The following is a 20,349-nucleotide window of genomic DNA, read 5'->3' on the forward strand; positions in this document are numbered from 1 at the left end:
TAGCTTCTTCCAACTTCCTGTTACTCTGTCCTTGTCACCTTTCAACGCCGTGTCTGTAGTGTAAGTGCCTGACATGAGGCTGCTGATGGCCGTTTCAAAGGACACGCATCTGCAATAAACACGCTGCCAGCTGTGTGCCAACAGCCACACGCCAGAGGAGGAGCTGGCTGCCCCCCGCACCCCTGCCCCGAAGTTCCCCTTTCAGGAAACTGGGGGCCCGGTAACTGACCTTGCAGGTGACCCTGCCTCCAGTTCCCTGAGACCCAATTCCCTCTCTAATGTGCCAAATCGGCCAATAATGAGGGACCCCAGCCGCCCCCGCCCTGGCCCCCCCCCCCCGCCCCCGTGACCCAGTGAAGGCGGAGCCCCAGCCCTGAGCTCACGACACGAGCTTCCAGGACCTGTGAGGAATGAATCTCGTTCCTCAAAGTCCCTGCAGCTCCTGCTGAGCTGCATCCTGACGGCACAACCACAAGGGCCGCAACAGGGACGTGTCCGTGGAGCCCACAGGTAGCACAGGCCGAGGGGAGCGCCCCCAGCAGGGAGCATCCTGTCAGCAGCTGGGATGACGCGTGTCTCTGCTTTTCCTTGTTTGCTGGCGGCTCATCTATTTCACTGCGTTTTTGAACAATCACATCTTGGATTTAGTCCTCCTATTTTCCATTCCTCATTTACTCCTTCCTGCTTTTGTCCACGCCTTCTGCGTTTGTTCAGGGTCTTTCCCTGACTTCTCGAGTGGAAGACGTACCTCACTCGTCTTCTGTGTTGCTGCGTAACTTCTTGGGGTTCAACCTCCGTCTGGGACTCTAAGCTGAGTCTCCCCCAGGCGTCGCACTTCCCGGACGGATGGACGGACGCCTGGGGCACTGGGAGCTGAGACCCTCTGCAGGAACCCGCCCCGAGCAGGGGTGTGGCTCCCTCTCACCCACGAACTTGAACTTGACTGTGACCGTGTGTTGCTGTTGCACCTTCAGCCCCTGCTTCCCAGATGGGACGAGGCTACTTCACGGGGTCTCGGGGGCCGGGATCCTTGCCTCCCCAGGAGAGAGGGTTTCCAAGGAAACAGGAGGGCGAGTTTCACTCACAGAGGAAGTTCCGTCCCGGCCCCAGCGCGGCCAGACCAGCAAGCAGCCGGCCCTCTGCTCGTCTGTCCGTCTGTCCGGGTGGCTCTCTGCGAGGCAGGGAGGAGGGGCCACACCGTCACCATGGCGGGTGGTGGGCGTGGGCGCTGGGCTGCCCGGGAGAATGACTCGATGAGGATGGGGCTCAGCCGCAGGCCCCAGCCGGGGAGTTTCGTCTTTGGCTTCGGCCAGGGTCAAAGGCTGCTTCACGCCGAGGGAGGGGCTGCACCAGCTCCTTAGGGCCACCTGGGCTGGCCTTCGCCCTGTCCAACCTGCTGGCCCCAGGCCAGGGCCGCCAGGGTCCAGCCTTGGGGACCAGGGTGCCATTGCAGGGAGGGGCTCTGGGCTCCAGGCCAGCATGACTCCCTTCTCTCTGCCGACCCGTCCACCTCAGAGCTGGGAGGGTGGGGTCAGCACCTCCCTGGTTTGCGGGGAAGGACAGGGTGGCCCCGTGGCTGGGCCTGGCAGTGCAGGTCAGTGGGGTCAGCACCTCCCTGGTTTGGGGAAAAGGACAGGGTGGCCCCGTGGCTGGGCCTGGCAGTGCAGGTCAGTGGAGCCGGCAGCCCGAGGCTGCCTCCCTCCGGATTCTCGCCTTCAGCCTCCTCAGGCCGCAGTGCTCGGGGTCCACCAGGAGCCCGCTCTCGGCTGCCGTCCAGGCCTCTTCGTACCGCTGCTCCTCCAGGCAGCGCTGCCCGTGGCCCAGCAGCACCTGGGCGGCGGGGGCCCGGCCGGGCCGCTCCCACAGGCTGCTCTGGGCCGGGGCGGGCGCCAGCTTGAGGGCCTGGGCGAAGGCCCCTGCGGCCCCGGCCTCGTTCCCCAGGCTCAGGAGCAGGCGGCCCCTGGAGCACAAGTCCTCCGCCCTCACTGGGAGGTCGCTGTCCGCTGCGCCCTCCCGGAGCACGAGGTCCAGGTCTCCCAGCGCCCGGCCGCACTCCTGCAGCTCGGCCAGGCAGGCGGCCCGCAGGCGCAGGTGACAGGCCCTGCCGCCACCCGCCAGGACGGCCAGCGAGCAGTAGCCCAGCGCCTGCCTAGGCTGCCCCGAGGTCAGGAGGGTGCTGGCTTCCTGGGCTGCAGCCTGCAGGGGGGACAGAGGGAGGGGTGCGGTCAGCCCGGATGTGTCGGCCCCTCACCGGCCCTGCACACCTGGGCTCTGCAGGAGCTGCCCGTGTCCGGAGCAGGCACCTCCCTGCCGTTCCACAGGCCGCTGAGGCCTCCTCACCCCCTCTCCTCCTCCCGGTTCTCCCTTCTCACAGCCCTGCTGCTTGTCTCACTGGGCGGCCTCCTCCCTCCCTCCCTCTGCTCCTCTCCGGGCCCCTCTGATGGGCCTCACCCTGCCTGGCCCTGGGACAGCACCAAACACCACCTCTGCCCAGCCTGGTCCTTGCGCCCCCTCAGCAGCCCGAGGTCAGGAAGCACCAGTGGACTTCCTACTAGGGGCCTGCAGAGCCAGTCACAGGTGGGGGCAGGATGAGGTCACAGGTGGGGGCAGGACGAGGTCACACATGGGGACAGGACAAGGTCACAGGAGGGGACAGGACGGGGTCACAGGTGGGGGCAGGACGAGGTCAGACATGGGGACAGGACGGGGTCACAGGTGGGGGCAGGATGGGGTCACAGGAGGGGGCAGGACCCGGTCACAGGACGGGGTCACAGGTGGGGGCAGGAGGAGGTCACACGTGGGGACAGGACAAGGTCACAGGAGGGGACAGGACGAGGTCACAGGAGGGGACAGGACGGGGTCACAGGAGGGGGCAGGAGGAGGTCACAGGTGGGGACAGGACGGGGTCACAGGTGGGGACAGGACAGGACGAGGTCACAGGAGGGGACAGGACAGGACGGGGTCACAGGAGGGGACAGGACAGGACGGGGTCACAGGAGGGGACAGGACGGGGTCACAGGAGGGGACAGGACGGGGTCACAGGAGGGGGCAGGAGGAGGTCACAGGTGGGACCATGCTGCCACCGCTCCGTCCTCCTGCGCCCCCTGCTCTTTCGCCTGCAGCTCCCTTCCTTTCTGAGCGCCCGCAGCGCCCCCAAACCTTCCCCAACCACCGGACAACCCGCGTGCCTCCCACGGCTCTTCCCTCCAGAGCCCACGGCGGCTCCCACGAGGAACGAACGGGGCACCTCACACCCCGCCTTCCCCGTCCCTCCCTCTCCACCGGACAGCCGGGTGGGACTAATGCCCCTCCGCGCCACGTGCCCTGGAGGCACAGGGCACCCAGCACGCCGCCGTCTGCGGGCATTGGCCCGGGCGGGGAGGGAGGCCGCCGCACCAGCGTCCAGTGTCCGCGGCGTCCCTGCTGCGGCTCCTTCCAGGGCCGGGCGGCCTGGGACCCGCGGAGCCCAGCTCGCCTTCCTGCCCGCAACGCTAACCGTTGGCTGCGCTGGTGCGGCGCCCTCCCCTCCGGACAGGCTCCGCGCCGCCCAGGCTCAGGGGCGGGGCCGCTGGCTGCTGTGACACCGGAAGCGGGGCGTGAGCACTTCCGGTTCTTTTCCGGGTCGGCACTTGTCGCTAGGCAACAGGCGCGCGTGGCGCGGATTCTCCTCGCAGCGGAAACCAGTCCCCAGTCCCCGGCGGCCCCGAAAACTCCGGCCGCCTCCTGCGCTCTCGGTCCCGGAGACACTGTCTCACTCCTTGGCTCCCCCGCCCTCGGGGACAGCGTTCCCGCCGCAATAACCATGGCTCTGCGCTCTTTGCGCGCAGCCAGCCCCTCTGTGAAATAAAGCCCTCGCTGCCACACCTGTGCTGTTCCTCCTCCTGCGACCCCGAGTGCTGGAGCAGGGGCGCCCAGGCCACACGGGGCTCGAGTCCCCGTCCTTTGACTCAAAGCACACTGCCCCCTAGAGGGGGTCCCTTCCCCTCCCTCCCTCCCCCACAAGCTAAATTCCCACGCAAGGGTGCATGGCAGCTTCCACCCCTACCCCGTGGCCTCCCGCCAGTGCAGGGGCAGGTGGTCAGACCAGCACCGACCGCACGCTGCCCTCTGTGATTCCAATGTGCAGCCAAGGTTGAGAACCACTGCATTACAGCTTAGGCTGGAAACCTCTCCCCCAGCCAGCCAGCCCTCATGTCACGTCAGCAGCGCCGTTTTAGGCCGCTCGGTCCTACAGCCAGGCCGTGGCCTCCACCTCTCTCCCCGCACCCTGCTTTCACCGCCAGTGCGACCTGGCCAGCCCGCTGCTCTGTTCTAGTGTCTGCGACACCGACACTCTCTGAAGTGAACCCCGTTTTCCCCCCTGAAGTTCAGGGGCCAGAGGGCGGGGCTGTGGCCACACCCAGCACCTGGCGAAGGACGTGCGCGTACATTCTTGTGGGATAAAGTGGAGTGAAAACCAGCCAAAGAGGCAGCTAACCCAGCTCAGCGTGTCTCCACCTGCAGGAGCCGCCTCCCCACCTGTGCTCCTGGGAGGAACGCTCTCCCGCCTGACCTGGGACTGGGATGGGCTTCCTGCAGGAGCAAGGGGCTCCTGGCCGGTCTCGCCTGGCTCTGAGGAGGGGACCCCTCCCTCTCCCCACCCAAGTCACCTGTGGCTTATACGCCTTGTGCCAGGAACTGAAGGTCACTGGTGCTGTGAGAGCTGAGCTTGAGATGGTGACACCTGGCAGCTCTGGCTCGCCTCCCCCTCCCCACACCCCACACCCTACACCCCACACCCCCTGAAATCAGCAGCAGAGAATGAAGCGCTGCCCTGAGCACCGTGGTGCGGGGGAGGGGCAGAGATGGGCCTCCCTGGGTGCTGCACGCACCTGGGCCAGGCCCTGCCGCTCCGAGGCCTCCAGGAGGCTCAGCAGGAAGCCAAGGTCCCCGGCGTCCGTCTCCGCCAGGCACTGCAGGTCCCGGGCCGCGGCCGGCACATCTCCCTTCTTGAGCCGGAGCAGGCCACGCCGGGCCCGGGCGGCCTCTGAGGGCGGGGTGGAGCGCAGGGCTTCCTGGAGGCGGGCGCCGGCCTCCTCATAGCTGCCTGTCAGGGATTCAGAAGGGCAGTCAGGGTTGCACTGGGGTGGGGGGCAGCGATGGGCCTCGCTGGCCACAGCCTTTCTTGCTCTGTGCTGGGTTAGTGAGCAGCAGGCTGATGGAAGGGCTCAGCCCCGGGAGGAGCAGCCAGGAGCAGAGGGACATGGTGACGCCATGCTGGTCACACGGACGTGCCTGCTACCAGCGCCCCAGCCCGTGTCTCTCAGGCCGAGCAGCAGGGCTCTGAGCCCCTCACATGGGTCTGCTCCTTCCCGTGCACCACCCCCCGCCGCGCGCGCACCCCCCCCCCCACCCCGCACCCCGGCAGCCAGCACCTGCCCCGGGCCTGGCAGGGGCCCCTCCCGCCCTGCCCCCCAAGGACTGGAGTCGGGGATGACCGATGGGGGACATGCAGGCTGCACCGAGGACCCGCCCCCCGCCACCCCCTTTAAAGTTAGTGCTGAAAGGAGTTCAGGATTTTCCTGGAAAGGCCACCATTTGGGCACGTGTGGGCGGAAGACCCGCCTGGATGGGACCTGGGCCGGGGCACTCGGCCAACATCTGTTGAATTAACGCCCGAGTGACTGAGGGGCCGGGGCCTGTGTGAAGCCCCCAGTCACCACCTGTTTGTCCTCCCTGCGGGCCCAGCCAGGAGGTCACCGGGAGCCAGATGTGCACACATGGGCTAACGGGGACCGAGGCCAGGGAACTGGGATTCGGGTGGAGCCACTGGGTCAGGGTCCCTCCCGCTTACAGAAGGGACACCAGGGGTGAGAGGAGCGGGGACAGAGGGACAGAGACCACGTCCCCAGGCCTGGCCGCCACGTACCCAGGGCCATGAGCACGTCGGCCAGGAGGAGGTGCCCGCACGGCTGCCCCACGTCCATTTCGATCAGCGCCTCCCCGGCGGCCAGGAGGCCCTGGATGTCGCTGTCGCCGAGGGGGGCCCCAGGGCCTGGCTGCCGGCTCAGGAGGCCCCGGCAGCAGGACGACAGGCCTTGCGCGATGAGGGACTGGGCCTCCGGCTTCAGGGACCGGAGCTCAGGGACTGCGGCCCGCGGGTCCAGCCTCAGCGCGGAGAGGACGTCGGCCACGGCCTCCTGCAGGGCAGACGGGGCGGGGGCGGGGTCCGGCTTGTCACGTGTTTGCCTCCCCGTGTCTGGGTGCCGGGGACACCCGAGGGCAGGCAGTCCGGCCCCTGCCCGCTCAGTCTGGAGGGAGGTCAGCCAAACGAGGAGCTGAGGGCCTGTGGGGAGCCCCCGGCCCCCCTGCATCAGGGCTCGCCTGGCCGATTCCCGTTTCCGGTTAATGGGCTCGTCCCTGGGAAACACGTGCTTGTCCAGCCCAGGGAAGGACATGCAGAGGCCGCTTCCCAGCCCAGTGCACCCGGCAGGACGGGACCGGCCCCCAGGCCCTCGGGGGGAATGGGCTCCTGGGACAGAAGCAAGCGCTGTGGGAGGTGCCCTAGTGTCCTGGCAGCTGGGATAGGCTTCCTCGCTTCCGAGGACTCCAGCCCCGAAGCTCATTAGAGACCTTGGCAGGCAGCACCCTCCCCGCCCCCCCCTCCCCCCAACACACACACACACACACACACACACACTCTCTGCCTCAGTGAAGCCTCGGGCAGCCTGGCCCAGTGCAGTCACCTCCTGGGGGCACTGCTCTTGGCTGAGAGGTGTCCAGGCCACTCGGCTGTGGCTGCCTCTGGGCCCGTTTTCTCTGTGAGAAGTAGGTGCCCCGGGCCTGGCCGTCGGCCCCTCCTGCCCTGCCCCGCCCCCCGAGGACCCGAATCCACAGGCCCCCTGTACACAGTCAGGGTAGCACCCGAGATGGCAGCCGAGGTCTCAGTATCTTAGGCTGGGGGCCCCCTGGTGGCCCTGAGGGTTAGCACACGTGTCCATACGGACCCAGGGAGAGCCGACACTGGGATGTGACCAGGAGGCTCGGTGCGCCCCGGGCAGCGGGGTTTTGATGGGCACCTCACAGTCGGGGTGGCTAGATCCTATTCCCGCTCTTCTCTGGGGGTGGAGGGGGAAGGCAGCAGCTCCCCCAAAGCGTCCCCCACTGCGCTTGCCCAGGTCCAGGTGGGGGTGGGGCTGCACCTGCTGCTGGTCCAGGGCCAGGTGCAGGAGCGCCCGCCCGCACAGCGCCTGCACGTGCCCCGGCTCGGCCCGCAGCACGGAGTTGAAGTCGAACAGGGCGGTCTTCTTCTGGCCCAGGAGCGCGTAGCATCGGGCGCGGGTGAGCAGGGACTCGCTGGCCTGGCTCCCTGGAGGAAGGGGTGTGGCATCAGGGCCACTCACTGGCCACAGATGGGCGACAGGCGGGCACAGTGCCTCTCTCTTCATCCAGCCTTTACGGCGCCCCCCTGGTGCCCGACGGGGGGAGGCCTAGAGGGGGCAGCAGCTGTGGGGCCACCTCGGGGAGCTCACGGGGCACCGCAGGGCAGTCTGGCTGCAGGGCATGGGGAGCCCAAACAGGAGGGTGGCGCCTGGGAGAGTCAGAGGGGCTTCTGAGAGAAGGGGCACTGCAGCTGCCCTGAGGTGAGGGGCCAGGAGGGGCCAGTGACGGACACAGGAGACGTGCTCTGGGCCTGCAGGAAGCTGTGGGCCGGGTCCCGTTCCCAGCTCTGCACCCGGCCGGTCCCGGCTGTGCAGGAATCAGCTCTCCTCATCCACTTCCTGCCCCTGGGGCGCCTGCATCACCCCAGGTGGGGAGGAGGTGCCCGGTGAGTGCAGCCAGAAAGGCGCTGGCATCCGGATTCCAAGTCCACGCGGGGTCTCGAGCCCCCAGGAGCTCACTGTGTGTCCTCGGGAATGTCCCTTCCCTGTCCCCTGCGACCCTCTGACCAGGACCCTGCCCGGCACCAGGGCAGGGCAGGCAGGTTGGCTGAGCGAGCCGGAGGCCACACGCAGGACAGACCACTGCTTCCAGGAGGGGCTGAGGGAAGCGGGGCCCTCACTCCCACAGGTGGTAGAGGAGCCTGCCCTCAGGTGGCCCCCTGCCCTCAGGGCCCAGGGTGTGGGAGGGCCCAGCTCAGTCCCGCCGGCCTGCCCCTCCCCGGCCTTTAGCACACTCACCCGGGGGGCCGGGGCCTCCGTGCGAGGTGCCCCAGCCAGCGGGCCACTCCCCGTCCGCCCCATGGATGTTCCCAGGGCGCACACACCCTGGAACCCACACACCAAGGGCGCCTTGGACCCGGGGTCCCCCACACCCAGCTAGGCAGAGGCTCCCCATGTACCTGGCACAGGAGGGGCCCCCATGGGCGGGCAGGCAGCTCCTACCTGCAGCAAAGATGGCCAGAGAGAGGTAGGCGATGGCCTCCCTGGTGTGGGCCTCGCCCGCGGCCCCGCCCGGCTGCGCGCGCAGGATGGACAGGGCCCGGGCGTGGCAGTGGCCCCGCAGCAGCTGCCGGTCCTCCGGGCGGAAGACGTCCAGGGTGGGCTGCAGGCAGGCCGTGTCCCCGGACTGGACCACCTTCTTCACCAGCTGCCGGGCCAGGAGGGTCCCGCAGTGACTCCTGTGCCCTCCCATCCCACGCCCAGGCTCCCGGCTGGGCCGGCTCACGGGGGCGTGGCCACGGGGGCGTGGCCCATGGTCGTGGGGGGCGTGGCCCGCGGAGGCATGGCCAATGGGGCATAGCTCTCGATGCGGGGGCGTGGCCACAAGGGCGTGGTCAGCAAAGGGGCAAGGCTCCTGGTGGGTGTGGCTCCTGGGGGCATGGCTCCTATTAGGGCAATGACTGTGAGTCCGGGAAGGCTGGGGTGCAGGAGGTGTGAGCGCCCCTTTGGGCCACTCCGTGTATGGGAGGCAGAGGGGTCTGGGTGGACCAAGACCCCAGGTGGACATGACCTTGGAGCTCAGGAGCCCCACCCCAGAGAGACCTGACGTGCCCCTGCTGGGTGCTGGGTGCTGGGTGCTGGGTGCTGACTGTGGACACAGGCCCCACAGTACCCTTTCCTCCCTCGTACCCAGTTCGGGGAGACAGACCCCGGCCAGGTCAGAGGGGAGGGGACGCTGACAGGCCGCACCGCCCACAGTTCGCCGAGGCCCACACCTTCCCCTGGATGCAGCCTCCGGACCCCGTTCCAGCAGGCAGCCCAGGGAGGCGAAGTCTGCTTTTCCTGGGAGCAGGGCAGTCTGGGAGGGCAGCCAGCAGGTCTGAGGGCCTGGGGCCCCTTCACCGCCCCCCCTACGGGGCAGGGCCACGTCCAAGCCGAGTTTATGTGGGAGGTTTGGGGTGACGCTCGGCCTACGCTTCTCGTGGCCCCTTTTGACATAGGGAGCGCCTACTGCAGGCTGGAGGCCTGGGGGGCCCGGGCACCTGCTCCAGCTACTTCCTGTGACAACAGCAAGACCAGGGCAAGAGGAGGAGCCTGCGGGTCGGAGTGGCGAGTGACCAGCCAGGGGTGGCGGAGCGAGGCTGGGACAGCTTTGCCTGCTCCAAGCCCAGGCCGCGGTGCAGAGCGAGGGGCCCTCACCTGGTTGGCATCGTAGGAGAAGCCCCTCCGCAGCTGCAGCAGGGCCAGCCGCGCCAGCACCGGGGCCGCCTGGGGCCGGCGGGACAGCGCCACCAGCAGCGCCTTGTGGGCCTCGTCCAGGCGGCCCAGGCGATACAGGGCGTCGGCCGCCAGGAGGCGGGACACCTCGTCTTCCGTGTCCAGCTCCATCAGCAGCGTGGCCAGCTGGTACACGCCCTGGGCGTCCCTGCAGAGAGAGACGCTGGGGGAGCGCAGGCCCCTCCCCCCGCCCCGCCCCCGCCCCAGGTAGCCTGGCCACAGGCAAGTCCTGCCCACGCATGTACCTGGCCCAGGCAGCTCCCTCTGCTGGGCGGAAGAGACCAGGGGCAGCTGGAAGGACCCTCCCCCCTCTCCACTCCCCCACCCTGTGGGGCAGGAACCTACAGATGGGAGAATGGAGGCTGGGTGCTGACCCCGGCAACCCTGCCCTACGCTCCTTCTCTGCAAAAGCAGGATAACAGTGCCCCTTGCTGAGCCCAGGGGCTCGGGGCAGAGCTAGGGAGCCCACCAGGCCCTGCTCCTGGGCCCTGGGAAGGGGAAATGAACTCCCACTGGGAGGGGGGTGGGCACCCTGGGACGTGAAAATCCCCAGAGAGAACAAGTATGAAGGCCCCAACCACACCCTCACCAGCAAGTCAAAGCCAGGCAAGCCAAGCAACCAGGGGCAGAGGAAGAGCGAGAGCGAGGGGGGGGGGGGGGGGAGAGAGAGAGAGGGAGAGAGAGAGAGAGAGAGAGGTGGTGACATCACACACGCCCCCCAGGAGGCCCCCAGCTCAGTGCTTTCAGTTCAAAACAGCTGCGGAGTCATCGCTGGGCTGGCAAAGTTTGCAACGGCACCTCAGGGCGGGGTGTGGACCCCGATGGGCAGGTGGGCAGCTCCCGAAGGCAAGGCCCTCACAGGGGCCACACTCCCCAACCCAGGAGCCCCCTCGGCCTCTGTGTTAGGGGCAGAACAGGTGGAGGCACCCGGGTGCCTTATAGCGAAGAGCAGAAGCTGGGGCTGATGGCGGGGTCCCGGGCGGGCTCCTGGGCTGCAGGACTCGCAGCTCTGACAAACCCTAACCCTAACTGAGCACCAAGGGGAGGTGGGCTGCCGGTTCCACGCACAGAGAGCCAGCTGGGAGGGATGCCCCGGCTGGGCGAGGAGTGCGTTTTATTTTGCCATTTCCGTGTCTGAGTGTCTAATTTTCTGTGTCAGTCTTTACAGAAAAGGTCTGGGTGCCCGCCCACGTGGCTCAGTGGGTGAGCACCGACCTACAGACCAGGAGGGAATGGTTGTAGTCCTGGTCAGGGCACATGCCCGGGGTTGCAGGCTTGATCCCTGGTGTGGGGCGTGCAGGAGGCAGCTGATCCATGATTCTCTCTCATCGATGTTTCTGTCTCTCTCTCCCTCTCCCTTCCTCTCTGAAATCAATAAAAAACAATGTAAAAAAGGCCTGGGCCCTGGCGCTAAATCTGCCCCCAGTGACCTAAAGACTCCTCCCGCCGCCCCGCCTCTGTTCACGCATCTGGAAGCAGCACCGGGCTGCCCCGCAGAAGCCCAGAATGCGGCGCCCGGAGCGCGCGGGCCGGTGTTTACCCGTCCTGCTCGGCGGAGCCGTCGGTCTCCGCGGCCTGGCTCCGGCGGCCCCGCGCGCCCGTGGGTCCCGTGGGTCCCGTGGGCCCCGGGTCGGGCCTCCGCTGGAGCATCCTGCGGGCCTCCTCGCGCAGCACCGTCAGCAGCAGCCCCCGCTGGTTCCAGGGCACGAAGGCCTTGGCGACGAGCAGGGCCTCCTCGGGCTGCAGGCGGCAGGCGGTGACATAGTCCAGCGCGCCCAGGAACGCGCTCCCCGCCAGCACGCGCAGCAGCCCCCGGCCGCACAGGGCGCGCACGCAGCCGCGGGGGTGCGGCGGGCCCTGCGCCACCACCGCCTGGAAGTCCTCCCGGGCGCCCGGCGCGTCCCCCGCGTGCAGCGCGCAGAAGCCGCGAAGCGCCAGCAGAGGCGCTCGGTCCCCGGCGCGGTCCCCGGCGCGAGTGCCCGCGCGGTCCCGGGGGCGCAGCAGGCGCTCGCACAGGGCCCGGGCGCCCCCCGCGTCCCCCGCCAGCAGCAGGCACTCGGCCAGGCGGGCTCCCAGGGCCGGGCGCGCCCCGGGCGGCGCCACGCGCAACAGGACGCGCAGAGCGCGCGCCACCGGGGCCAGCAGCTCGCGGCCCGAGTCGTCGCGGAGCTCCGGGCGGCTCCGCACGGCCTCCTGGAAGTGGGCGAACCCCACGTCCGCGGCCTCCCGCAGCTGGGCCAGCACCCGCTCCCGGTCCCGCGCCGAGAGCACGGCCTCGAACTGCCTCCGCGCGCCCGCCGGGCTCTCGCGGAAGGCCTCGTGCAGGTCGCGGAGCAGGTCCTGGGCGCCGCGGTCCAGGAAGAAGGCGGCGGCCGCGCGGGTGACCAGCAGGGCGGCCAGGCGCTCACCTGGGGAGAGAGCAGAGGACCGATGGGCCAGGGCCCACCTGAGGCCCAGCCGTCCAGGCTTTGGACTCCCCGAAGCCCTTCCGATCACAGCATCTCCGGAGACCTCGCGCCACAGGGAGGAGCGCGGACAGGAGGCTGGGCAGCGGCCCTGGATGCCCCCCAGCCCTGTTCTCAGTCTGGGTTCAAAGTCAGCCTCCAGTTCAGCCAACATGGAAACCTAGTTACACCACCTCTCCCCCAGCCCCGCCCCCTTCAATAATGGACTTTAGGGTTGAGTTCCTCCTCCTCGGGATCAGCTCTAGGTCAGAGCTGAGGTCTGACCCTGTGACCTTGGCTGGGGCACTGTCACTGCGGCACCATTGTTTCTCTCTTCTTCTTCTTCTTCTTGTTAATCCTCACGGGAGGGTATTTTCCTATTGACTTTTAGGGAGAGTGGAAGACAGAGGGAAAGACAGAGAGAAACATACCAATTGATTGACTCCTGCATGCACCCCACCAGGGTCCCACCAGGGTCCTGCCTGCAACGGAGGTACTGCCCTTGACCGGAACCAAACCCGGGACCCTTTGGTCTGCAGGCCCACACTATCCACTCAGCCGCACCGGCCAGGGCTGTTTCCTGTATCCTTTGGGCTACACCAGGACTCAACACTTCCCTCAGAAACAGAAATTCCCCCGTCAGTCAGGTCAGGAAAGAGGGGACGGTACACCCAACACCACTGACAAGAGTGGGGCCTCGGGCCATTGACTGAACTCCCGTGCCTCAGTTTCCCCTGCTGCTTTATAATGGGCTGGCACGGTCTGCAGTCACAGAGCTTTGAGACTGATATGGGTCAGTGTGTGCCCAGTGCCTGGAGCAGGGCCTGATGGGTGTGTCACTCAGTGAGGGTTCATGTCACCCCGTCCAGGCCACCCCGTTCCAACAGCGCCCAGGCAGGTGCGCACCGTCCAGGGAATCTCAGAAAACTCAGTGCTGGCGGGAGTTCAAGGTCCCGGGGGACCCCTCCCCCCATATGACAGGTTAGGAAAGTGCTGCCTGAAGTACAGTTCTCAGAGCCCCGCCGCCGCCATCCCAGGTCTCCGAGCCTCCGAGTTAGTGCTTTGTGCACAGAGCCCTCCAGGATCCTCCGCGCTCTTCCCTGTAACCTAACATGGCCCCCGCGACAGTAACAGCCCTTTACGCGGAAACGGGCAGGCGTGAAGGCCAAGCTGCCGCAGCCCAGCCCTCTGCCTTGTGGCTGAGCGCGGAAACGGGCAGGCGTGAAGGCCAAGCTGCCGCAGCCCAGCCCTCTGCCTTGTGGCTGAGCGTCATGCCCCAGCCCAGAGCACCCAGAGATCAACCACCAACGAACCAACCGCCAGCAGGTCGCCCTGTCTAGTCCTGGTGGCCAAAGGGAGACACTTTGAGCCCTGCCGGCTGGCTCAGTGGTTGAGGGTCGGCCTATGAACCGGGGGGTCGTGGTTGGATTCCCGGTCAGGACCCATGCCCAGGCTGCAGGCTCGCTCACCAATGTGGGGTGTGCAGGAGGCAGCCGATCCGTGATTCTCTCTCATCATTGATGTTTCTCTCTCCTTCTCCCTCTTCCTTCCTCTCTGAAATCAATAAAACTATATTTATTTTTTAAAAAAGAAACTTGGAGCCTTTCCCAACAGTTACTAACTCCTGACAGATGAACTCTGATCGCCGATTTGCACAACAGTTCATGGATCCGAGCGGTTGCAGCAGGTGCGGAGCCCTTGGGACCTGGGGGAGCGGTTATTTCTTCACCCACACGGACGTGTGTTCTCTCCTCTGCTCTGAGACCCCGGTTACACACACCAGGCTTCTGTATATTGTCCCACGGGCACTGAGGCTCAGTGCACGCTCCCGTTGTTTGCCGTGTTGGATAATTTCTAAGTTTAAGCTCACTGACTCTCCTGTCGTTCCAATACGCTATGGATTTTTCATTTCTGTGACTGTGCTTTTCCATTCTAGAATATTCATAGCTTCCATTTACTTGCTGAGAGTCCACATCTGTTCATTCATTATGACTATATTTTCCTTTAGTCCTTCAGTATACTGCTAATAGTGCCTTTAAAGTCCTTAGTATGCTTATTTTGGCACCTGTCTTATCATCTCGAGGTTGGTTTCTAGTGACTTCTTTTCCTCCCGACTGCGGCTCACATTTTATTTTCCGGTTTCTTTGCACGTCTAGCGATTTTTTATTGTACGCTAGACATCTGGACTGGGATCGGTTATGTTCCTCTGAAGAGAAAACAAGTTGGTTTGAGGAGGCAGTTAAATTGGAGGGAATCGAACCCCATATTCTGTCTATTTGGTGGGTAGCAGCTGAAGTCTCCATTAAGTTCCTACAGTTTCCAGCTGCTGCCTTTTCCAGACCACCAGCCTCTCCCTTCTTGTGCAGTTAACTCAGCCGAGGAGTGACATGGATTTCATACACAGATCCAAAGTGGACCCTTCCCCCTCCCCCCCCCCCGCCCTCCAGGCCTCACCCCCTCTTGGCTTCCTCCGCGTCAGGACTTCCCTTCTAACTTCCAGCCACTCGTCTTTTCAGCCCTGAACTCTCCCGTGACATCGAAAGCCAGTGGAACCTCCGCCTTCTGTTTTACGTGGATGAAACCTGGATGGAGGAGTTTCCTCAGGCAAAAACCCACAGGCGCGCACACCTCGCCTTCCAGTCCTCACACCGCAGGGCCAGCCCGGTGTCTGCCCGCACCGGGCCACCGCTCACACTCTCAGATGGCTGCGTCTCATATGTTGGCCCAACGGGATCCTTGCTGTCTGTGGGGCACGCGGTCTGGTCACGCTCCCCCGCGTTCCCGGAAGCGGGTCTCCAGCGTGAGACTCTGACATCCGGGCAATCTGAGGGGGGGGTCAGGGGCTAATCCCACTGTTGGTTTAATTTTCATTTTCCTGGTTGCTAGCAAGGCTCATTTACTTAAGAACACTTTCTCCCCAATCTGGAGGGCGGGAAGTGGTATCGCGTTTTAACTCGCATTGGCCTCATTGCGCGTCTCCCACATGCCCGTTAGCCATCTGCTTTCTCTTTGGGGAAATGCCTTTGCCCGTTCTAGCACCAGATTTTACTTTTTCTTATTGACATGCAGCAATTCTTCAAATGCCCTGGGTATTACTATTTTTTGCTCGTGGTACATTTTGCAAATATTCTCTCTCTGTTGTGGCCCATCCTTTCACTTTCTATAGTTACAGGCAAGTTAGAACTTTAAAACTTTTAATTTTGTCAGATGTATCCCATTTTCCTGCATTGCTTCCCCTTTTTGTATCTCAAGAAGCCCAGGTGCTCACAGAGTCTCAGCGATGGTCTCCTGTGCTTTCACGTTGTAGCGACCGCCATGGTCCCCGGACGTGGCTTTGCTGCAGGGTCTGAAGCAGAGAATCCGCATCATCTGTTGCTGATGGTTTGTGCTGTGGGTGCGATGCTCACTCTCGCATGTTAAGTTGCAGAAACACACGGCTCTGCTTCTGGCCCAATTTGTGTTTTTTCTATCTGTTCCTCAAGGCAATAACCTTCCGTATCAGCTGGGATGATTTTGCATTAACTGGCAGAGAAAATCCGTCACCACCAGCTTCTCCTCCATCTCCGGCCCTGCTCTCCCCTCCTCCCCTCCTCCCCTCCTCCCCTCCTCCCCTCTTCCATCTTGTCTATCATTGGTCCTCTGCTCTTCTATTATATCATCAAATTTTTCTAGCAACAGACAGTGAACATTTCTCTACTCATATCATTGCTCTTTATTACCTTTTAATAAAGTTTTATGATTTTCTCCATAAAGTCATATGACTCTGAAGTAAATTATTTTCTGTTGCTATAGTAAGTGGTATATGTTTTTTTTTTAAATGTATCATTCTTTTTTTTTAAAAAAAATATGTTTTATTGATTTCAAAGAGGAAGGGAGAGAAAGATAGAAACATCAATGATGAGAGAGAATCATTGCCTGGCTGCCTCCTGCATGCCCCCCACTGGGGATCAAGCCCACAGTCTGGGCATGTGCCCTTGACTGGAATTGAACCTGGGACCCTTCAGTCCGCAGGCTGACGCTCTATCCACTGAACCAAACCAGCTAGGGCTATGCTTAAACCACCAAGTTTCTATTTCTTGCTGGAGTCTATAAATATAAATGCTTTTTGTATATCCTGCTAAATTCTATTCCTATGTGTAATACATTCCTGTTGTCTCTTTCGGGGTCTCTGTAGCTAATTGTATTGTGTGGAATAATGATGACATCATTTTTCCTTTCTGCCTTACATGTTTTTCTCCCTCTTATCTTATTGCTTTGGCGAGGATCTCTAGTATAATGACGGGCGCCTGGGAGAGTGAGCAGCTACCTCATTCTTCATTTTAAATGGAAGGCGTCCGAAATACCACCGTCAAGTATGAGTTCTTGGTAGGTTTGAGTGATGTTACCTTTCTGGATAGTTCTTGATGGGAAACCTTGACCACAGAGGAGACGGCTGCCCCGGGTGCTTTGGGCAGATAAATGCTCTGGAGACAAAGGCGCACAGTAGGACAGTAGGGAGGCGCACAGTAGGGCATTTGGGTCAAAGCCATTCTCCCTCTGCCTCCTGCCCCCGTGTGTCTACTTCTTAAGGACAGAGCACGTTCCAACTTGTAGAACAGTGGTTCTCAACCTCGGCTGCACACTAGAATCAGCAGCTCAGGATTGTTTGTGATTCTGTGGAGCAGTTCTGTACTTTTTGTCGGGGAGCATGTCAGGGTGTCAGGTCTAGTGTTTTTCCTTAAACAAATCTGCCCACTCACTTCTCCTCGGCCTCTCCCACACTGGGGTCCCCTGACCTTCCTGCTCCACACACACTCCTGTCCTCTCTCGTGGTTGCCTCCGCGGTCTCCTCATTCTGGCTGCCTCCTGTCCCCTTTGCGGGCTCCTCTTTAGGGGGCAGTGTGGGGGGCGGTCAGGAGCATCCCGGGGGCACATTCCAGCCCACCATGAACACCCTGTGGCCTCGGCAGCCCCTGGGACCTGGGAAGTGACCACGCCCACGTCCACGGGAGGCTCAGGGGCTTCAGTGAAAATGCCTATCAGCCCGGCTGTCGGGGCCAGGGGTCGCGCACTGACCTATGAACCAGGAGGTCACGGTTCGATTCCTGGTCAGGGCACATGCCCAGCCTGGACCATCCCCGCCTGGACCACCTCTGGGCTTCCCAGGAGGTTCAGTTCCCATTCTGGCTCCCCTGGCACGTTCTGCACGCAGCAGCCAAAGGAGACTTTACAAGTGTAACCCAGAGCACCTCGCTCCACAGTGCAAAACCCTCCCATGGCTCTCGCCAGTCTGAGATCAAATCTGAAGGTTGTCGTGGCCAGGAGTGCGTGGCCACGGCTACGGCCTTCAGGGCCTCCGCTCTCCCTCTGCCCCCTCCCCCTGACAGCCACCCTAGCTCCACTCAGTGGCACGGACACCCACGCTCTTTCTCCCTCAGCAACCTGGGATCCTGGTTGCAGCTGAAATGACACCTCCTCCCAGAAGCCCTCTCTGATCATCCGGCTGGAGGCGCACCTTGCATGTTTCATTTCTCAAAGCGCTTATTTTGTTTGCTTCTTTTCTTGGCGCTCGGTAAGGGCAGGGGCCTGCCCACCTGTCACTGTGGTGTCCGGGCCTCAGCACAACCCCCCCCCCCCCAGCACAGGCAGGACTTGGCTGTGCGGGGAAGAAATGGCTGCAGCGACCTTCACCCCGACCCTCGGGGGGCTGTGACCCGTACCCCTACCTTGGGATCTGCTGCCGGTGGGGTCGGCCTCCAGGGCCCGGCTGCAGGCTGCCCGGCAGTCCTCATAGCGGCCCCCGTGGAGCAGAACTTCGGGGCAGAGGGCGTTGCTCCAGGTGCCCCCGGGGTCCAGGGCAGCCAGGAGTCTCCGGCCGTTGGCCTCCTGCTGGCCGGCGCTGTCCGCGGCCTGCTGCCGCCCCGAGACGTGGGCCTGGAGGACGCTGACCAGCACGGGGAGGTAGGGCCGCTGGTGGGTGAGGACGAAGGCCACGGTGCGGTCGGCCGCGGAGGCGAAGGCCTGCAGGTAGTCGGCCAGGCCGGCGTCCACCTGCGCCCCCGACAGGATGCGGGCCAGCGCGCGGGTCAGCCGCAGCTCCAGGCCCTGCTGCGAGTGCGCGGCCAGCAGCGCCCCGCAGCGCCGCACCACCTCCCCGTGCCGCCCGCGGGCCAGCAGGCCGGCCAGCGAGTGCAGCGCCGCCGCCGGGTGGTCCGGGCACAGCGTGGCCAGGAAGGCGCAGGCCAGGGTCCCGGTCAGGGACACCACGGCCATGCCGTCCCAGTGGATGGCGGGGATCTGGCCTTCCCCTCGGCACCAGGCCTCCAGCGTGGCCACCACGGGCGCCCCCCGGGCCTCGGCCAGGGCGGCTCGGACGCTCCTCAGGGCGGAGGGGGCGTGGCAGCTGAAGGCCGCCAGGTAGAAGGCCGTGGCCAGCGGGGGCTCCCCCAGCGCCAGGTGCTGGTCCCCCTCCCGGCAGAGGCAGGCCACAAGCTCCTGGGCCGACATCACATCCGAGCTCCCCAGCAGGCCATGTCCGGTCCTCAGGCACCTGCGGTGGGAGGGGGCGTGGCCAGTGTTCATGGCAGTCAGCCCGTGGGCCCTGCGCCCCCCAGCCCTGTGCCCCCAGCCCTGCACCCCCCAGCCCTGCGCTCCCAGCCCTGCGCCCCCCCAGCCCTGCGCCCCCAGCCCTGCACCCCCCAGCCCTGCGCCCCCCAGCCCTGTGCCCCCAGCCCTGTGCCCCCCAGCCTTGCGCCCCCCCAGCCCTGTGCCCCCAGCCCTGCACCCCCCAGCCCTGCGCCCCCAGCCCTGCGCCCCCCAGCCCTGCGCTCCCAGCCCTGCGCCCCCCCAGCCCTGCGCCCCCAGCCCTGCACCCCCCAGCCCTGCGCTCCCAGCCCTGCGCCCCCCCAGCCCTGTGCCCCCAGCCCTGTACCCCCCAGCCCTGCGCTCCCAGCCCTGCGCCCCCCCAGCCCTGTGCCCCCAGCCCTGCACCCCCCAGCCCTGCGCCCCCCAGCCCTGTGCCCCCAGCCCTGTGCCCCCAGTCCTGTGCCCCCCAGGCCTGTGCCCTCAGCCCTGCGCCCCCCAGGCCTGCTCTAGATGGGCCTCCCGCCCCTCCCCCTGAGCCCCCAGTGTCAGTGCGGGGAATCGGGCAGGTGTTTGCCTGCAGGGTGTCTGCAGGGTTTGCCCGGCTGCAGACCGGGATTTGCCTCTGCTCACTGGGCCTGTGGCCCTGCTCAGCAACCGAGCACCCAGCGGGGAGGAGCCGAGTGGCATGAGGGGGCAGGGACCCCGAGCCTTCGCTCCACCGCCTGTCCCTCCGTCCTCAGGAGGGCGGACCCCCTCAATCCAGGTCATACCAGTGTCCCCAGCCTTCTCAGCACTGAGACTCCACAGGCCCAGCCAACCACAGGCCCACACTCTGGCACCCCCACACCTGCTCCACCTGGGGGGGGGGGGTGCTGGGCCCCCGAGGGCGCCTGCCTGGCCCTGGCGCTGGGGAGCAACTGGCTGGGGCCAGGGGGTCAGTTCCGCGGGGGTTTAGGGACCAGCCCCCCCAGGCCCCTCTCCCCTCCCAGCGTCCCCTGAAGAAGTAGCTACTCAGCCCTTCCTCTCCCCGCTCCCAAGGGGCCTGCAGACCGACCAGCCGCCACCCACAAATGCTCCCTGACACGCACAGGCCCACGGAGGCCCGGCGCACACGCACTCACCTGTGCCCGCACACACATGCTCACACGCACTCACCTGTGCCCGCACACACATGCTCACACGCACCTACTCACACGTGTGCACACGGTCACGCCTGCTGGCGCTCGGAGGCTGTGCGGGCGCACGGGGAAGGGCGAGGCGCGCTCCCCTGGAGGAGGCCGGGCTCCTCGGAGGGTCCGCGGGCTGGGCTTCCAGAGCCGGAGCCGAGCCTGAGCCGGAGCCCGAGGGCGGGGATGGCGCGTTTCCCAGGAGAGTGTCAACACCCCTCCGCCCGCTGCTCAGCTGCGCCCCCCGCAGCCGGACGGGCGCCCCTCCGGCCCCGCCCCTGCCCCGCCCCTGGCCTGTTGGGTCCCTCCCCAGCCCCGGTGCCGGGTCGGGGCCACCGGGAGGCGGGGAGGAGAGCCACCCTGAAGGCCGGGCTCCGGCAGCTTCCGAGCAGACCGTGGGCTCCGGGTGCGGGTGCGGGGCCACTGGACTTGGGGGAGGAGCTGACCGCGCGCGAGGCCCCCTCACCCCACAGCCTCACCGTCCTGTCCTCGCAGCTGAGGACGGAGCCCCATGGAGGTGGGGCGCCCTGGCGCCGC

The 20,349-nt window shown here is 65.2% G+C and overlaps 2 protein-coding genes across 2 annotated transcripts in view; both read right to left on the reverse strand.

The window, feature by feature from the left end:
- Positions 1–456, reverse strand: part of MMEL1 (membrane metalloendopeptidase like 1) — a 24,428-nt gene extending 23,972 nt beyond the window's left edge. Inside the window, exon 1 of the mRNA XM_070403050.1 lies at positions 384–456. Within this exon, the coding sequence (XP_070259151.1) occupies positions 384–456 (73 nt within the window). The remainder of the gene's footprint in view (positions 1–383) is intronic.
- On the reverse strand, positions 360–19,973 carry TTC34 (tetratricopeptide repeat domain 34). Its single transcript, XM_070403929.1, has 9 exons — positions 19,832–19,973; positions 17,788–18,611; positions 11,179–12,046; positions 9,561–9,786; positions 8,364–8,568; positions 7,182–7,348; positions 5,909–6,179; positions 4,872–5,086; positions 360–2,196 (listed from the first exon to the last, which is right to left on the reverse strand). The coding sequence occupies exons 2-9, from the start codon at positions 18,566–18,568 to the stop codon at positions 1,669–1,671; spliced, it is 3,261 nt and encodes a 1,086-aa protein (XP_070260030.1). The 5' UTR covers positions 18,569–18,611; positions 19,832–19,973; the 3' UTR covers positions 360–1,668.
- Between the last annotated feature and the right edge of the window lie 376 nt (positions 19,974–20,349).

Source organism: Myotis yumanensis, unplaced genomic scaffold, assembly GCF_028538775.1.
Source record: "Myotis yumanensis isolate MYYU_CA2020_CCGP unplaced genomic scaffold, mMyoYum1.0.hap1 SCAF_2, whole genome shotgun sequence".
In the NCBI taxonomy this organism is placed as follows: domain Eukaryota; kingdom Metazoa; phylum Chordata; class Mammalia; order Chiroptera; family Vespertilionidae; genus Myotis; species Myotis yumanensis.